This window comes from Phycodurus eques, chromosome 17, assembly GCF_024500275.1.
Source record: "Phycodurus eques isolate BA_2022a chromosome 17, UOR_Pequ_1.1, whole genome shotgun sequence".
NCBI lineage: Eukaryota > Metazoa > Chordata > Actinopteri > Syngnathiformes > Syngnathidae > Phycodurus > Phycodurus eques.
The window spans coordinates 19,962,467-19,977,884 of NC_084541.1; the positions used below are offsets into that span (position 1 = coordinate 19,962,467).

The 15,418-nt window shown below is 46.9% G+C and overlaps 1 protein-coding gene across 1 annotated transcript; it reads right to left on the reverse strand.

Annotated features, from left to right (window-relative positions):
- Positions 1 to 150: 150 nt before the first annotated feature.
- On the reverse strand, positions 151 to 12,504 carry gucy2d (guanylate cyclase 2D, retinal). The gene is made up of 19 exons (XM_061702430.1): positions 11,961 to 12,504; positions 8,966 to 9,936; positions 8,592 to 8,893; positions 8,128 to 8,500; positions 7,976 to 8,057; positions 7,436 to 7,544; positions 6,675 to 6,794; positions 6,504 to 6,584; positions 6,245 to 6,421; positions 6,010 to 6,166; positions 5,781 to 5,930; positions 5,007 to 5,155; positions 4,773 to 4,936; positions 4,431 to 4,623; positions 4,185 to 4,359; positions 3,190 to 3,288; positions 2,198 to 2,292; positions 2,051 to 2,133; positions 151 to 1,164 (listed from the first exon to the last, which is right to left on the reverse strand). The coding sequence occupies exons 2-19, from the start codon at positions 9,822 to 9,824 to the stop codon at positions 1,080 to 1,082; spliced, it is 3,453 nt and encodes a 1,150-aa protein (XP_061558414.1). The 5' UTR covers positions 9,825 to 9,936; positions 11,961 to 12,504; the 3' UTR covers positions 151 to 1,079.
- Positions 12,505 to 15,418: the final 2,914 nt, after the last annotated feature.

A 15,418-nucleotide genomic window follows, 5' to 3' on the forward strand; every position in this document is an offset into this window, starting at 1 on the left:
CATCGTTTGCATTTGTGCCCAAGTGTAACAAATCACCATAAATGGAATCATTCCTAACCCCCCAAAAAAATGAAATTGGTATTGTATTATTTCAATGGATGCAAATCCATTGACATCATGGACCAAAAAACGACGTATTTTCACAGTAGCCAGAATTTATTGACATTAACACAACAACATTTCCATTCCAAATAATCTGCACAGTTCACTTGATTTGGGTTGGGTCAAGTGTATCTTCTGGCAAAAAGGAGTCCAAGTGGATGATAAGAAGGTGTTCGGATTTCTGTTGAAGAAGAGGATCCATATTCCACGCTGTTGATCCGTCTGGATCTGGAATGCTCCTTTTTGTTTGTGGGCCAACCGCGGTGCACCCACGTGCACGCATTTACAGTTTATACACGCAACAAGGCGACCGTGACAAATGAGTATCATCAGAAATTTGAAATCCTTATTTTGCATGTGTCTTTTGCAAGGGTACGTCATAAGAATATAATGTTGAAAATCAAAGATACACATCATTACAACAGATACTCTGCATTGCAGTGACTAGAACATTTATTGTCATTAAATGTGATTTGTGTGTGTGTGTCTTCTGATTCGCGTTTTGGCCCCGGTGTGATCATGACCCGTCACACAAGTCGTCATTTGTAACTACTAAAGTGCCGCAATGTGACTTTTAAAAATGCAAGAAGGGTCTGCTGAGGAGACGGTCAGAATCTCCCCTTACTCAACGTGTCGTGATGACATCATCACTTTTGGGAGCACTTCATGTCAATATGTCATTCAGTCCTTTTACGCAATGATGGAAATATCTAAAGTTTCTCAGCATCGAGCGTGAGGAAAGCTGACTATAACCGGAAAACGTTTATGCAACGAGTTTGTGCAGCATTTCTATAAATGAAGGTTACGCGCCGGTACAAATGTACGACATCAGTCCCTTCCTCGAGCAGCACACATTTGAGACCTTAACAGGACATATTGTCCTATTTGGTCAGGTCCATTTGATAATGCCGCTACTTCTTTTCACAATCTACTCTGGTGGGGATTGTTCGAAAACAAACAAAGCGTCCAGCAGCGCTCTAGCCCATCTTCTTCTGTCGATCCAGAAACTTTTGTCTGCGGTCAGGAGGAATCTCGTCCAAGGCGATGCCGTGATTGCTTCCGCTGGAAGAGGAAACGCACAAAGGAGAGTAAAACAACCAAGTAGGGCTTTAAAACCGGGTTAGCGTGTCAAAGTAGGGTTTCAAAGTGGGGTTAGGGTTTCAAAACGGTGTTAGCGTCTCAAAGAAGGGTTTTAAAACTGCGTTAGGGTTTCAAAGTGGGGTTTCAAAATGGCGTTAGAGTTTCAAAGTAAGGTTTCGAAACAGGGTTAGGGTTTCAAAGTAGGGGTTCAGAATGGAGTGAGGGTTTCAAAGTAGGGTTTTAAAACTGGGTTTGGGTTTCGGAGTAAGGTTTCAAAAAGGGTTTCAAAGCAGGGTTTTTATAACCGGGTTAGGGTTTCAAAGGGGGGGTTTTAAAACTGGGTTTGGGTTTCGAAGTCGGGTTTCAAAATGGGGTTAGATTTCGAAGTAGGGGGTTAAAACAGGGTTAGGGTTTCAAAACAGGGTTAGTGTTTCAAAGTAGTGTTTGAAAACAGGGTTAGGGTTTCAAAGTAGGGTTTTAAAGCAGGGTTAGGGTTTCAGAGTAGGGTTTCAAAACAGGATTCTAGTTCCAAAGTCGGGTTTTAAAACAGGGTTTCGAAACAGAATGAACTTGAATTTTACAACAACAACAACAACAACAACATCTGGATGTCAAACAATCGTTATTTCGTTTCAGTGGTGGAACTTTTTGCATGAGAAATTGTTGATTTTTTTCCAGAGAGGTCCAGTTTGCTGCTCAGATTTGGTTGTAAAAGGTGAATTGATTTTGAAATTGAACGTGGTCAAGCATTGAAAGGGGAGGATTCGAAAGTGTGCATGGAAAGCACTTCACCATGCTGGATGGGGTCTGACGCAAACAGGAGAAGGTGCTTTCATTCGAAATGCGTTTGTCTCGCAGTGTCCCTCACCCTTGAAGGTCTGCTGGAATGGGCAGAGGTTTCTTGAAATCTTCCCTTCCCACCAACCAGTACGTGTTCTCAACACCTTTGCCCTATTGAACAAAAGATCCTCGAGTCATTACTCCGCAAGCATTCGGTGCATTTGATCCAATTTACCTTTAATTCCGTCAGACCTCGAACTTGAATTTTGTAGCCAAGCTTCAAGTCGTTCAGGATGTCTACTGTGCTCCGGTTGACATGTATTCTGTAAGCTACACGACACAAACAAACGCACACAGTCGATACTCATTTTGCCACAAAACTGTAATGAGCTAACTGCTAACTGCTAACTGTAACTGTGTGATTGGAGACTCTAAATTGCCCGTAGGCGTGAACGTGAGTGCGAATGGTGGTTTGTTTCTATGTGCCCTGCGATTGGCTGGCGACCAGTTCAGGGTGCAACCCGCCTCTCGCCCGAAGATAGCCGGGATAGGCACCGGCACGTGAGGATAAGCGGAACGGAAGATGAATGAATGAATGAATGAATGAATGTCATTCTTAGCAACTATTGCCACAATGCTGCTTCGCATGTTAGGAAATCCGGTGTCAACTTCCTTCGACGCTGCAGTGTTTTGAGCGCCCCCAAAAAAATTAAATTAAATAAATAGTTCACTGTCCCCGAATTGACAATTGACATTGACATTAACCTTGACATTAACATGCACAGTATTTTAAATGGATTTTTTTCCTACTCTGAACACATGGGAGTTTGAGCAGATTATATTCAACCGCCGAAGTTTCCACTGAAAGGTGCTTCCAACCCAGCTTGATGTTAACTATCACGGCATGATCCGCACGCGGGCCATTTTGGTTCATCACCTTGAAAATTGCATTTTGTACTTAATTAATGGAGCATGCACCAGGCCACCAGGGCAAACCGAGTTATTTACAGTAAAACTTTGAATTGACCTCTAATTGTGTTTATAGTCTTAAGAGCTTAAAAAGGACTCGTCACTTAAAGCCCCGTTTAGCCTCAGGCAACATGCGCACACCTGTCCTCAGCCACGTTAGTCTTACAGGGGGGAAACACACACACACTTGCTTTTCTTCCAGAAAGATTCCGTGCGTGAATTCTGCAACCGATGTGATGTACAGCGGGAGACACTCACACAACCCGGTGGACTCCATTCGAGATGCTGTGTTGACCGTGTCTCCAAAGAGGCAGTACCGAGGCATCGTGAGGCCCACGACTCCTGCGACGACCGGGCCTGAAAGCGCACGTGCACGCAATCGTCATGGGCAAAAAAAAAAAGGCCCTTTGGTGTCTTTACAGTTACTTTTCCATTTCATATAAGATCATCAAAATGAAAAAAAAACGGGAAAAAAAATGCATTTATTGGAAAAGACTATCATTGGATGAACAGCACTGACTTGTGGTGGATGGTGGCTCTTAATTGGATGACAGCACCCTAAGTGGATAGCGCTTCACTATTCCAGGAATAAGTTCCAGACGAGGATCAAGGAGGTAAAAATATCTCCTTTCCTTAGCAGCTTGTGTTGCCTCATGTGTACTATCTGCAACAAACTTTACACTTTTTTTTTATTTTTTTCGTTTTCTATCCACGTGTCACATTACAGGTGAATTTTCCATATGTAGCTACAATTGATGTTTTGAAGCATTGTTGTAATAAGTTGGAAGGACGTAAGGTGTCTGAGTTTCTGAAAACTTTCTATGGGAAAGCTAGGGAAATCTTCACATTTGGACACTTTTCATAGGAATAAATGAGAAAAAAATAAGTGGGATTCGTCTTTTTTTGATATATACTTTGTCTTAGGTGCGAATAGTACTTCAAAAAGTGCCTGTAAAATGATCAAAACATGTCTTGTAAATTTGACACAGCACAGCGAAGAGTGTTCTTGAAAAGCCTGCCAAATTTGAACGACTTAAAATAACTTAAATAAGGCTGGAAAATCATGAACAACAGTGGCCGCCCTCGCCCCCCCCAAATATGTCCGCTCGTACAACATGCGCTCGAGTGTCAGCGACTGGCTGAATAGCGCGTGCCGCCGTGTTAACTTTGCCGTGTCCCCTCAGCTCGTTGCAATTTAGCTCCATTGTTCTGCGTTCCCGCTCAGTTTCCAACCTTGCAAAGCGATTGCTCACCGGAGTGCAAGCCGATCCGGATCCTAACTTTTAATTCGGGCATGTGTCTCATCTTGAAGGTGCCGATGCAGTGGAGGATGTCGAGAGACATGTTGGCCATCTCGGCCGCATGACGGTTGCCGTTCCTGTTGGGGACTCCGGAGGCCACCATGTACGCGTCTCCGATCGTTTCCACCTGAAGACCCCCAAAATCAAAGGCGATAAAGACCACGCACGTGTCTCCAGGGAAGACGAGGCGGCGCTCACCTTGTACACGTCATGTACCCCGATGATGGCGTCAAACAGCGTGTAGAGGTCGTTCAGCAGGTCGACCACCTCGATGGGCTCGCTGAGAGCCGAGATGGTGGTGAAGCCGACGATGTCGCTAAAGTAGAGCGTGACCTCTTTGAAGTGCTCGGGTTTGACCGGCTTGCCTGTCTTCAGCGCCTGGGCCACAGACCTGGGGGAGGCACGCACGAGCAACTCGGTCACGTCAATCGACGCAAAGGGACTCCGTGGATTTCACTTCCGCAAGACCCCGAGCCACCTTCCTCAATTTTCCAAGACTAGCAATAAAAGGTGATTCAAAGTAGTTTGTGTGTCACTTACTTGGGCAACATCTGAGCCAACAGTTGGTCAGTCTTCTGTCTCTCCACCTCCAACTCCTCTGTCCTCTCCCGGATCAGATCCTCCAGGTTGGAGGAGTACTGCTCCAACATGCGCAACATTGAGTCGATAATGTTGGTCTTCTTTCCTTTGGTGATGTTTTTAAACTGTTCAGATAAAAGGGAGACGGGGTGAGGTCCCGGGTGCCCAGCAGACGATTGTTGAGCGCGTTTTCACCTGTTTGAAAATATCATGAAATGTGGGCCTCTTGTCGGGTTCTTCGCTCCAGGCCTGCTTCATGACCTGGATGACGTCCAGGGGAGCCTCGTCCACGGACACGGAGGGCCGACACAAAGGAGGCGGCTCTTTGACCTTGTTGATAATCTCTGCCAAAACACACAGACAACGCCGACATAAACAATAACACGGAGAGACGCACATGCAGATTGAATGTCTTTGCTTTTATCAATGTACTCGGACTATTGCTGTGTTCTAGTGATACACAATGCATTGCTTCGTATTTCCAGCCACATTTCCTCCTCTAACTGTTGCGCACGACACTGATGACAACATAAAAAATATGCCGTGACCCTCATACAATTTAATTGATGCAGGAAAATTGATCCGAATTGTTGGGATTCTTTTTTTTTCTGATCATGTCACATGATTGTCTGGTCACTTGTTATTTTTGCCAGAATTTGTGGCGCAGACTTATTTGCTCTCTCAAGCCCAAAGGAAAAGTTGACATATGCCAACGGGAAGTCAGACAAATGCATACTGGGGACTCCAAACACAGAACTTCAGGGATCATGAAATGACTTTATGCATACAGTACCTTTATTTCTCAATTGAATCCCTACTCTGTATAAAATATAAAATACATAACACAAAATTATCCCGAAAGGAGCAGTACAAGTATAGTCCAGCCATAATTCAAATGACATTGACATATTGCCAATAAAGAAAAAGAGCACATTCTCTCTCGAGTGACATCACTGCCATATCTCTCACCCTTGGGTGGCATGTCCAGCATACAAAACGGCGCCGAGCGGGAAATAACTTCCTGCGCGATGATGGAAAAGCTGTAGACGTCCCCTGGAAAGGTCCCCTTTCTCCTCAGAGAAGCGCTGCGCAGCAGCTCAGGAGCGGTCCAGAGCAGAGCTTTTCATTGAATTCAGACAAACCAATAGGGTTATGATGAAATCGAGAAAAACAAACACGGGACTTGACCTGAGCTCACCCTCGGGCTTTTCTTCCTCCATGCTGATGCTCTGCGCGCTGAGAAGTTCATTGAAGCCATAATCAGTCACCTTCAGCACGAAGCGCCCGTCCACCACACAGTTTCGGGATTTGAGGCGCCCGTGAACGATTCCTCGATTGTGCAAGTACTTCATCCCCTGTCGAGGCACGAGTTACGCGACACCATTGAAAAAGTGCACATCAAGCACGAGTGGGCAGCTCGCGTTCCACAGTACCCTGATAAGATCCATCAGCAGGGAAGACTTGAACATCCAGTCCAGACGTACGTCCTCGTTGGTGAGCAGGTCCTCCAAGCTGCCTCTGGAGCAGTGTTCCGTCACCACTCCGAAAATGCCCGAGTCGTAGAACAGTCCCAGGAACAGATTGAGATTCTCGTGCCTCATATCTCTGACCTGTGAGAATTAGCGAGACAATTGAAAGAGAGCGCAAAGCATTCCCGGACAGAACGTCCTTCTCATTCCCTAAAAAACGGACCTTGATGAAGACTGACTCTGTGCTGCTATTGATGCTTGACACAGCTCCTGGTGGGCCTTTCTTCAGCCAAACCCAATCGCCCTGAGATGTATAGCAAGCAAAACAGTCTTTTGTCAACAAAACAACAACAACAACATCTCCACTGACAGAAGGGTTTCATATCCACCTCACCTCAAATACAGCGACACTGGAGCTGTCCGGTGTCGAAGCTAAATAGCTGCGACCGGACACGGAGTGGTGAGGTGTCTTCATATCCAGCTGACTTTTCATGATGCTTTCATCGTTCAGCTTCTGCTCTCGACAACACGCCAAAAAGAACGTTTTCTCAACAAATTGTATACACCGAGGAGAAAAATGCTGGAAAGATTTTGGAGTGAAAGTAAAGTGAAATAGAGGGTGTCCCAAAAGTCACTAGACACTTCCTTTTCTCTATTTCATTTCACGTATCCCTCAGACAGACGTGAGGTCTTCAGAATTTGACAGTTTAGGCTTTGCCGTTTTTTTGTAAGCGTATCAGTTCCTTGCCAGTCTACATTGGCGCAGCGTCGCAAAATGGCCGCCACACTGGCCGATAGTACATTTTACGCTATCCATGGCAAGTTTCAGGTTGCTCATTGCTTTAGGCATAAGATTATAATGCTCATCGACCTGAAGTCGATGCAGGTGAAGCGTCATCACTCTCTGGACAGTCCACTGAATTAAGCTTTTATTTATACTGAGCTCCAGCTCAGGCCTCCGGATTGACTTTGCCTGGCTTTGTGTGAACGCCTGCTCTAGGAGTTTGGTGTCTTTATCAGTAGTGGTAAAAAGCAGAAACTGTGCAATTTTGTAATGCTACATTTTTGGGGCACAAAATGGGCATGTGTTTAATTGCAAATGCTCTTGGTGTAAGAGCAAAAGCCAAAAGGCATCCAAACAATGTGAGAACTGACCCTTTTGCTGATTTGTGTGTTAATGAAAACCAAGTCATCCAGAGTCAGGAGTACTTTGGCGGGACTGGCGCCACCGTCTCCAAAGGTGAAGCCCACTCTGCCGCTCCTCCTGGGTGAAAAACATGGACAGGTCAGAAAATATAGACATACGGTCATGGAAAACAAATATTAGACCACACTTCTTTCTTCAGTTTCTTTCTTCATTTTCATGCCTGGTCAAAATTATAGGTACATTTGTTTGGGCGAATATAATTATAACGACAAAAAATAGCTCGTAGGACTTGAATTTAAGAGCTGATATCTTTCTTGATAATAACCAAAATCACATAAGTTCTTACATCAATAGCTATGGCACTGCACTGCTAAAAACACCATTTTTAGGCATTCCATGTTTTCTTCAGTTAATATACATTTAATGGTGCCAGGCATTCAAATGAACAAGAAAGTGAAGAAAACAAGGGTAGTTGAAGAATATTTTCCATGACTGTATATATCACCACACAAGCTTTGGCTTGAATGAGAATTCCCCACTGCACGTACTTGAAATGAATGAAGACGTTTACGGTACCAGCAACCACCACGGCGAAGAGAAGGAAAAAGACGATTGTCGTAGAATCCATTCCTATGGGAAGACGAGAGGTTCACTACGTTGGAATGCAAGCCTCTTGTGATGACCCTGCTCCATCGCTCACCTCCGCTGCAGGCAAAATAAGGACTAAACCAACAGCTGGAATCCGCGTAAGGGGTACTGCCTGCAAAATGGATTGAGCGACCGAGATATTTCAACCCTCCGATCCTGCCGTCTGTGTGCGCGGCCTCCAGAGCGTGAGTGGAGTAGAGAGAGCCGCCCATGCCGCTGTAGTCCAGCACGACGTAGCGAGCCTGCATGCCTTCACCGTTCCTACCCGCCCTCAAGCGTTGGTTGAAGCCCTCGAATTCGAAGCCGCCCTCGCTGGAGCCGAGGAGCTCACCGGTCACCCAACGGCCGCTATTCGCACGGGCCTGCTCGGCGGCCATCGCTGTGTAATACATCATGTTGTAGATGGAGCCGAAGAACGGAGAAACCTAGAAAGGGAGACAGATGGCGATTACGTGCTGATGTGAGCAGAAAATGTGCTTCCTGAAAGTCATGCATGTTATGAGCAGATGTTCTCACGTTCTCTGCTGCGGTGCTGCTGCGGATTTCGTAGCTGCCCTGAGCCTCTTTAAAGGCCTGATAAAAATTGCGGTCTCCAGAGTCCATGGTGATGGTGAGCACCCCATCGTAGGCTTTCCTCAGCCTGGTGTCATTGCCCAGGGTGTAGTAGAACGCGTCGTTGTACGGAAGAGAGTAAAGCAGTGTGTCGTAGGGGATGAAGACGTAGCCGCGGTCAATCATTCGCATGGCTAAAGCAGACAGCAAAAGCTCGTACTGAGCTTGGCCACCAACCAGGACAGAAGGCATGCACATAATGATCACTGTGAAGAGAAAATGGGCTCATTAGCAGGTTATCAGGGACGAGGGTTTTCGCGTAAAGCGGCGCAGCTCACCTCGAACCCGATCAGATTCCCGTACTCTTGTCAAGGCCTTCCTCGGCCCGTCCTCGCCCGCCTCCATGGTCACTACGGGGTTGACGGGCAGGCCCAAAGCCCTCAGAGATGAAGCCAGCTCATTTCCAGTGGCCTCCCAGATGTCCCTCTCCTCCGAGATGATCGCCACGTGGGCCCACCGAAAGTAGCGTAGCACCGTGAAAAGGACACGCGAGGACAACGGCTGTGGGCGTAGGAAAGTGGGATACATCCCTCCTTCTCCCATGTTCGGTTTCAGGCAACTCCAGGAGAGAATTCCAGCGTCCCACTCTTTAGCGTACAAAGCAGCCAAAGAGCAGTATCCCGGGTTGGCCGGCCCCAGGAAGGCCGCGCCGTATCCTTCGAGCTCAGCGAAGCGAGCCATGGCACGGGATGACTTGCAGTCCTCGTTGATCAGCGTGTAGTCGTACCAGTAGCCTTTGTTAAGGTGGGGGTCCTTGTTGATGCGCGCGGTGGCGAGGCGGGCCGCCGTGTCCGGCAGGGCTTTGGAGTAAAAGTGGTCGCAAGTCCAGGGTCCGACCAGGGCCACCTTGAAAGTGGTTGCCCAGGCCTGACAAGGTAGGGATGAGATCAGGAGTAAGGGCATTAAAAGCCAGCTTGCCCAACAGCTCTTATAACGCTGTACCGGGGACAATGGCAACTTTGGTTTTAACAATGCTGATGATGATGATGATGAGCGGGACCGGGATTTAAAGAGACCGTGAGCTACGTCACCGTTTGCCCACATGTGTCTTTTTCTCCTGGGTTTGAATGTGTTGCGCCGCCATCGAGGGTGGTAGGACAGCTTATGCAGGAAGCGAGGGTGTCTGTGACTTGCCATTCCCCCGCGCTGCTTTTTATTCCGACCTCGCAGGGAGATGGTGAGCGTGGCTTGGCGCTGTGACGGGGGCTGGATGGGAGGCTCTCCCTTGGCACTCAGCGGTCCTCAAGTCCTAAGGTGGACAGATGTCGACAAAACCCCCAGCCATCACTGCCTCCGGGTAACAGTGGAACAGTAATAATATGTGTAGTAGTATGTGGAAACGATTCCAAATGTGCATGTAGTATGAAAAACATAAAACAGTTCAATGCTCTGGCACAACATGAATCACAACATTGCATTACAGTACTTACAAAAAGGTTTGGTAGTTTCTACTTTTGAGCGAAATTTCAAGTCGCCTGTGAATATGCTCGTTCATTCAGGCCATTAAATGGATCGGAACTGGACTCTTCTGGTTGTCTTAAAAGACGTTTTGCCTCCCATCCCACTGGCAGTCGCTTTGCATCCCTAAATTCAGAGCGTGCCCCTAGCTTGGAGGACAAAAACTGTCATTTGGGTTTTTGCAGAAACACCCAGGCTAGCAGTGCTGTCATACCCAGCCTTGCGCGTGACCTGGTGAAGCCTGCTCAGATGAGAGAGGAAACGTCTTCTAAGACAGCCAGAACAGTCCAGTTGCGGTCGATGCCATGAGAGAGAAATTCCGGGATGAACCTGAACTCATGTGTCCGACAAATGTTCAAAATGTTGCTCTTTCGTGAAAAGCAAGTACTGAAACTTTGAACAGTTGTGTGCATTCAAGAGTTTAGAGGTCAAATGAAGTTCCCCTGTAAAGGTTACAGTTGTATTTTAGCTTCCTCCTGAAATTTCACTCGACAGCTGAATGCCCTCAACTTTTCGTGAGTAAATACAATAATCGATCTGTACAGCTGCCTAATGGCATTCTCCGAAATCTTGCAGAAAAGTGAAAATGATTTGTGATTCACAACCCACTTCAATCAAAATTGGTCAAAATTCGAAATTTGTCGACAACAAACATTTGTTGTCACACAAACAAAGACAGAACACTGAACGAAACCTCACTGCAATAATTTTGACTTTGTTTTCCGACATGCTTGCTTTCTTTGATGCCACATATTAGATTGCTGAATGATTGACATGACCTGAGCGGTAAATCGACGCTTTTCAAGTTGATGCCCGATGCCGTAGAGACAGGGAAGCGGACGCTGCACTTCCCAGCATGCCTCGTGGCCTTTTGTAAATAGTGTTAGGAATTACAGTGCGTGTAAGTTGTGTGTGTTTTACCGACTGGTTACGTTTTGCGCTGTCGTTTTTATTTTTTTCTGTACCGCGAGTTAGGTTAGGAACGTGTTTGGTCACCATCGTGTTCTTTCCAGAGCGTCAGTGATGGCGAAAACAGTTCTTTTGACTGCAGTGAATCTGCAGAATCAGATTCAGCCTCGAGGGTCACTTCAGAGGGCGACGCAGCAAAGGGCGTGCGTCCCACCCCGATATCGAGGGCTTGGCCTACATCGGTGGCACTCATACGCGCACGCGCTTCGAACAGAGTACAATTTCAAGGGCAAATCCAGCCGTCTTCCAGAGAGCACCGTCCCTACCGTGATGTCCCTGATGCAGAATTGCTCCCGTGTGCTTAGCAAGCCTATTAGCGCCGCAAGGTTGGAGCAGGTAAATCTGGCCTTCATGTCCATTGGGTCTTGCATCGCTTTTGCCATCCGAAGAATCACTCGGACTAACCCGTTGAAAAAGTAGCCGCCTTCCTGAAAGCGGGCTATTCATTTGCATTGGCTGTCCGGAAATGTTTATTCAATGATGGCTGATCTCATCACCCGGTGTGATCACATGTACGGTTGCGGTGAAACGCTGTGCTTTAAAGCTCCGTCGGCTCTCACCGAGGTCGACTGCAAACGTGTCTTAAATCTGCGTGTATGCTTGCCTTGTGAACAGTGCAGCAGCATTTGCACGTAACGTTTTGGTCCGATTTCCTTCCAATTCGTAAGTACGCACAATTTTTGATATGGCAAAGATATGTGTGCGATGATGTACAAGTATCCGATTAGAACAGGTTCACCGAAGCACTGATAACATTTTTTGGGAGCAGGTTCTTAAGGTGATAAGTCTTGAAAAATGCATCCAAGTCTTTGCGATCACGACATTGTTTACTAGAAAACATCTTACCTGGATTGCTTCTTCATCTCGAGGATCCACGGCAATGTCGCGTGCCGTCCAAACGCCAGCTCCTTTCCAGCTATCGTGACGAATGTCATAAGTGATTCGAGGGGGGAAAAAACCAACCAATTAGAAGTTCCTCTTGAAAAAATACAGTCACATCTCCATAGCTCCATTTGTGAAACCTCCTGTTACTTGTTGCTCTCCCAGCCTGGGAGTGGGACCCTCCCCAAACCTCAGATGATGCATGAGAACAAGAGCAAGTTTTCAAAAAGTATGCAGGAAAGAGAAAAGAGGCAAGAGGAAAACGGGACGGACCGGGGAGGACATCCGAGCTGTGACTTCTCAGCCTTCTTTAGCTTTTAATCCAACCGAGTGTGGGAAGAGCGAGCGTGGGGGAGGTCTCGAGGAGATCAAGTGAAAGTTGGGACGGAGGCGGGCGGGATTCCCACACTCAGTGCGATGGCCGTCGTCGTCGTCATCATCACCGTGCTGTTCGTTTAGATATCCCCCAATGTTTTATGTTAATATTCTTGAGATCCCCCCCCCCCCCCCCCTCCCCGTGACATGGAGATGCTTTAAATCGGCCGAGTTGGGCTTCAGATCACCTATCGATAATATGATACTCACCAATGCAATTCAATACCATTTAATATAATAATACATATGTGCTGCACTTAGAAAAGGGTTTATGCGCATGAGTGAAATCATTTTGCATTTGTGGGCTTATATGACGCTAGCCACAAGTTTGAAGGGGGGGGGGTGAAATAATAATGAATGCGCATCTTTACGAGATGACTAGAAATCCATCCGCGTATCTTCCATTGTGCTTATTCTCATTTGGTTAAAAAAAAACAACTTTGAATGTTCAAAGTAATTCAAACATGTACATCACACAGGATGGAAACGTGAGACCAGACGACACAAGCATGGGGAGAAGAACTCCGCAGCCCGGATTGGAATCGACCGCCTGAGAAGAGTCGGGCCGATGTGCTAACCACTCTGCCACCTGACCAGAAATCCATCCATCGGAAAGACAGCGGCAAAGCCGAAGCTCCGCAGCTCCCGCACGGCGGTGCCGCCTCCAGCTCAAGTGCCGCATGAGCTGGAGGCGATGGCTGAAAATAACCTGAGGTCAGCCACTCTTCGTCTGCCGAGGCTCGTTTTTCTCTCTCCACAAGTGTAACGGTGGAGGAAACTCCTCGTTTTAAAAGCGGGCTAAAACAGAGGCAAAGTCAGCGCGTGAGCACATTCAACATGGCGCCATTGCGCTGCGGCGGAGGCTTGAATCGACGCTCGTTTGTTGTGACTCGCGCGCGCCGATCGCTGGCTCGCTGCGGTAATCGGAGGAGTCAGGGGAGGCCGTGCTAAACTCATCTCGCTGGCCGCAGCAAGCCTCTTAGCGAGCACTGACGGAGGGCCTCGCCAAGTCGAGTCGGCAAAGAAGGGCGGCGGCGGCGGCGGCGGCCTCGGGCGCTTGTGAACTTAACGTAACCTCTGATCGACTGCCGCCCTGCGATAAATCGTATTCCCGGTGTTTCTTGCTCGCATGCTGCACGATTGACTCTGCCGTCGGTTTGATCGGAACGCGGAGGCGTCTCGCCGCCGGGAACGAATCAAACGTTGTAGCCAAAGAGCGGCTTAGACATTTGCCTCCTCGGCGACCTCACTTAATTGCGCAAGCCAATGAACATTGTGGCGCTTGTCTTTCCAGGATCCCGACTTCCCAAAACGCGTGTGGCTGGGTGTCTCTCTTTCTTTTGGGTTTTTTTTTTTTTTTTGCTGACTGTCTATGTAGGCAAGTGCACATGATGTATGTTCCTTTCTTGTTTTGGTCATGCTTTGTTTTTTTGTTTTTTAATAGTTTTTCTCTCTGTGGCTACTTATGTGATGCTTTGTTTCTTTACATATTTCGATCAATGTTTTTGAAGGTATGCCTTTGCTTTTATGTAGTTTTATCGTTGACGTTATAAATTCTTGCTTAAAGGGCGCCTTCGTTTTTTTTAATCCACTCAAACTCAATAGTCTGAAAGCAAGGAACGAGCGAATTGAACACTCACCAAAAGATATCCAGGCAGCAATGATCTGTGCAGATCATACTAACACGCAGTTATGCCGATGTCGTGATTGCATTTTTAGGAGACACAGGTCAGTATTGTCACATAATATTGGTCAAGTAAAACTGTGTATTGTGCTGTGTGTCGACATTCCCGATTTGGACTGGGACAAGTCCAACCGTAACAGCTTTAAATGCTGTAGCCTACGTCCCATCTTCCCCATCATTGTCTGTGCTGTCCAAAATTCAGGGCTAGCTGTGGCTCCCTCTAGTGGCGGACGGATAGAAGTCGACTTCAGGCCTTTTGGTTTTGCAGCCTCCCGGCAAATAAAAGGCGGCGAGACCAGAGATCTCATGGATCAGAAAGTTCCTCCTCCCATCCATTTTCTCTCGCGCTAGTCGCTGCTTTGCTGGAGCCGATCCCAGATTTCTTTGGGCAAGAGGCGGCGCACACCCTGGACTTGTATAATACACGATAATAACCTATCATTCTGGGCTTGTTGCCATTATACACTGGCGCCTCGAGGAACGAGTGACCTGACATGCAACATTTTCGAGATACGAGCCGCCCTTCCGCGGATTTTTGATTTCAATTTTTTTCTTCGTGTCCTTGCAAGCAGAACTTTGCGATGCGAGCGCATATTATTCCATTTTTTTTGATAAAAACAAACACTTAGCTTTGATTTACGACAGCCCGTTTAGCTTCATGCTAACAAGCAATGCAAAACACAAACGAACAGGCTAAGGAATAGCATCTGCGTCACGGCGTTAAACCCTTTAAGCAACTGATATTTGAACACAACCAGTGGAGCAACACATGTAGACATGCAACACTCAAAGGCATATGCTGTATTCTTTATCCTCTGCAAAGAATGACAAATATATTACTGCGGCTTATTGGGTAGTTTTAACTGGCTCCATGTATATCCGTTTGTCTGTATTATACTGCCCCCAGGTGGCCGAGGCGCACACACGAGCAGGAACGGCGCAACGCACATTGAATGTGTCTGAAATGTCAAGCGAATCGGTGAAGCCGTCGATCCAAAAGGCGTCTTTGGTTCTTCTTCAACTGAACAAGCTCTTTGGACGAAAGGTGAAACATCTTCAAGTTCAGTTTCCTGGGTTCAACCTTTGTGGATGACCTTGACCTGGATGGCTGACAATCAATCATCGACACGTGTGAAAAATGACCAAAATGACCTCTGATCTCGCTTAAAGGTTGGTCTTCGGGTGATTTCTGAGGAAAGTCAGTCAGCCGACGGCTTTTTCAAGCACTTCGACAAACGGACACAGAAAAATCCCCCAAAGCGACTTTCGTTTGGTTATTTTAGGGCTTTTCTGGAAGATGGATACATAAATATCACAAACAAATCAAAGAATGATATTGCGGCAATGTGCTTTTCAAAGTAAT